Genomic DNA, 2,347 nt, shown 5'->3' on the forward strand with positions numbered 1-2,347 from the left:
ACACCAACATCCCACGGGTGCAACAAGAAATATGGAGTGGCGACGGGCAGGGCTGCCCGCCCACAGACCCAGAATAAAGAGAGTACCGGTTGAACCACACACAAGTGCTACGCGCATGGAGGGTTCCAGGGAAAGAAAGAAAGTGCACACGACGCAACAACAACACACACACACACTAGAAACACATATACAAACAAGCTAAGGGCGACAGGACAGCCTACTTCATAGTTGCTGTGAGCCCTTAGCCCGCTGCTGCACAGCCTTCTCCTTCCGCGCCACTTCTTCTCGAATTTCCTTCTGAAGCATGTCAAGGGACTCCAAAGTTAGTTCAGGTAACAGTGACACTATAGCAGTGAGAATGGCTCGCTGCGTTTGAATTGTCGTGAAGGATGCGCTGTCAGCCGCCAGGGCAGAACTTGTCCCTCTCGACCCTTCACTCTCACGATTGCTGATCGGCTGTGCCTCTTTCTCCTCTTTGGCAAGCCGCCGCGGCGCATTCACAGCGGCCGGCTTCTCTACGCCTTTCGACACACGCGCGCTACTGGGTGGCTTTCTGCGGGCGTCCTCCTCTAGGTCAACTGTGCCGCGTTCTAGAATGTCCTGGATCACCCTCTCGGGGAGCTTCTTCTTCGCCTCCTCCCGCTCCTTCGCGGTCACCTCGATGTTGTCGAGCTGCTTCAGGTGCGGGCAGCACATGATGACAAAGTTGCGATAGTTCGGATGCTTCGAGCACGGGTTGTCCATGAGCCACAGTGTGCGGAGGTTTGGCAGGTCTTTAATGTACCTGATCTCCGCCAGGGACACGATGTTGTTCTTGCGCAAGTACAACTCTCGTAATGACGTGCAGGAAGCAAAGGGGCCCAGTGTCGTTAAATGGTTAGCCGCCAGCGCGAGTACCTCAATTCCAGTGATTTTCGAGACAATAGATACATCCGTAAGTCCCTCACCCCATAAATTCAGGTTCCTCACTCCAGACAAACTCTCGGCTTTGGTCTTCTCGAGCACTAGCTGCTCCTTCAGGATCATCTACCGCCTTGCCACGTGGCCTTCGCCCCCTTCGGTTATCTGCCCGCTCGCTGTCTCGCACCCAGCAGCAGAGAGGGAGGAAGTATGACAAGAAAAAAAGACAACAGAACAAGCAGGGATGCCATGAATCCAGCACACAAACAAAATAGCGGCACCTGTACCTGCTGCTGAAACAGCAAGTGCTTTCAAAGCAAGCGGGCCATATATTCTTGTTTTTCTTTCCTTTCCTCTTACAGTGTCCAAGAGAAACAAACACACATATTCACTCTTTTTCTTTCTCGCATTTTCAGCCTCCTCGCCTTGGGTCTCTCTCTGTGAGTAAAATCCCCCGGGGTGTATATAGCCTGCCGCATTAAGATCACTTGCTGCTGCTGCTGCTGCTGCTAGTGCCGTTTTCACCCTCTGAAGATATTTCGTCTGCAGTCGGATTCACCGGTGCCGGTGTCGTTCGCCGGTCACCGTGAATCACTGCCACCTGTCCATGCGGCGGCTGGACCTGAATGTAGGGGAAGTAGAAATACTTGTTGCACGACGGTTCGAGCTGCGGGCTGAGTCGCAGTCGTCCATTGACACATACCACGTTCCCTTCCTTTATTTTGTGCTTAACCTCAGCCGAGAAGAGCTCACCAAAGCAGCGGATGGTGTGGTGATCCTTCTCCACAACGACCTCCTGCGTTGGGTGCGTGGTGTCAATGCTCGTCGTCGTGAGGGTGAACTGCGTGACCGCATCTTCGTACACAAATCCGTTTTGGATGTCATGCACGACGCCGACTAGTGTCACACTATTAACGCTCTTGCAGCGGTTTAGGACCGTACGCCGCAGCATAAAACGGGAGCACGTGAGAGAAAACATGTCAGCCGTAATCAGCAGTGCTGTTTTCTAGTAGTGACTCTGCTTCGGTTCCCTCCCACTCTTCTTCCTCGCCCCCTGCCCTTGGGGAGTTTGCGCTGTGGCGTCTGGCTCTATGCACGGTGTGGCCATGTGGGAAATGAAAAAAAAAGCGAGAAACAAAGGAAAGGGGAGGGCAGAAGGAAAAAGAACAGAGCAGGCGCAACGGTGCGTGGAAGAAAAAGCGACGTGCGCCCACGCAGAGACGGTGTGTCAGAGAGGGAGAGAGACCCTGCACTCTAGATGAAGGCGGCACTCACTCCGCGAGCACAAGCACAGAACTTCCGTCAAAGGACGGCGTAGGGGCCAGCAGCAGCACCGGCAGTTTGTGCACAATCCCGTCGCAGCGCTCCGCCACGCGCAGCTGCCCACTCGTGAGCACCCGCTTTCCCACCAGTTGCTGGCCGAGGAGAGCCGCGTCCGGCAGCCGCT

At 54.7% G+C, this 2,347-nt stretch overlaps 2 protein-coding genes across 2 annotated transcripts; both read right to left on the bottom strand.

Annotated features, from left to right (window-relative positions):
• Positions 1 to 222: 222 nt before the first annotated feature.
• On the bottom strand, positions 223 to 1,026 carry DQ04_13261000 (Protein C21orf2; the record flags this gene model as incomplete). The annotated part of the gene is made up of 1 exon (XM_009316915.1): positions 223 to 1,026. One exon carries the CDS (start codon positions 1,024 to 1,026, stop codon positions 223 to 225), a length of 804 nt encoding a protein of 267 aa, XP_009315190.1.
• A 358-nt stretch (positions 1,027 to 1,384) lies between these two features.
• DQ04_13261010 (RNA editing complex protein MP18) lies at positions 1,385 to 1,852 on the bottom strand (the record flags this gene model as incomplete). The annotated part of the gene is made up of 1 exon (XM_009316916.1): positions 1,385 to 1,852. The coding sequence occupies one exon, from the start codon at positions 1,850 to 1,852 to the stop codon at positions 1,385 to 1,387; it is 468 nt and encodes a 155-aa protein (XP_009315191.1).
• Between the last annotated feature and the right edge of the window lie 495 nt (positions 1,853 to 2,347).

This window comes from Trypanosoma grayi (assembly GCF_000691245.1).
Source record: "Trypanosoma grayi strain ANR4 Tgr_1326_V1, whole genome shotgun sequence".
Classification (NCBI taxonomy): Eukaryota; Euglenozoa; class Kinetoplastea; order Trypanosomatida; family Trypanosomatidae; genus Trypanosoma; species Trypanosoma grayi.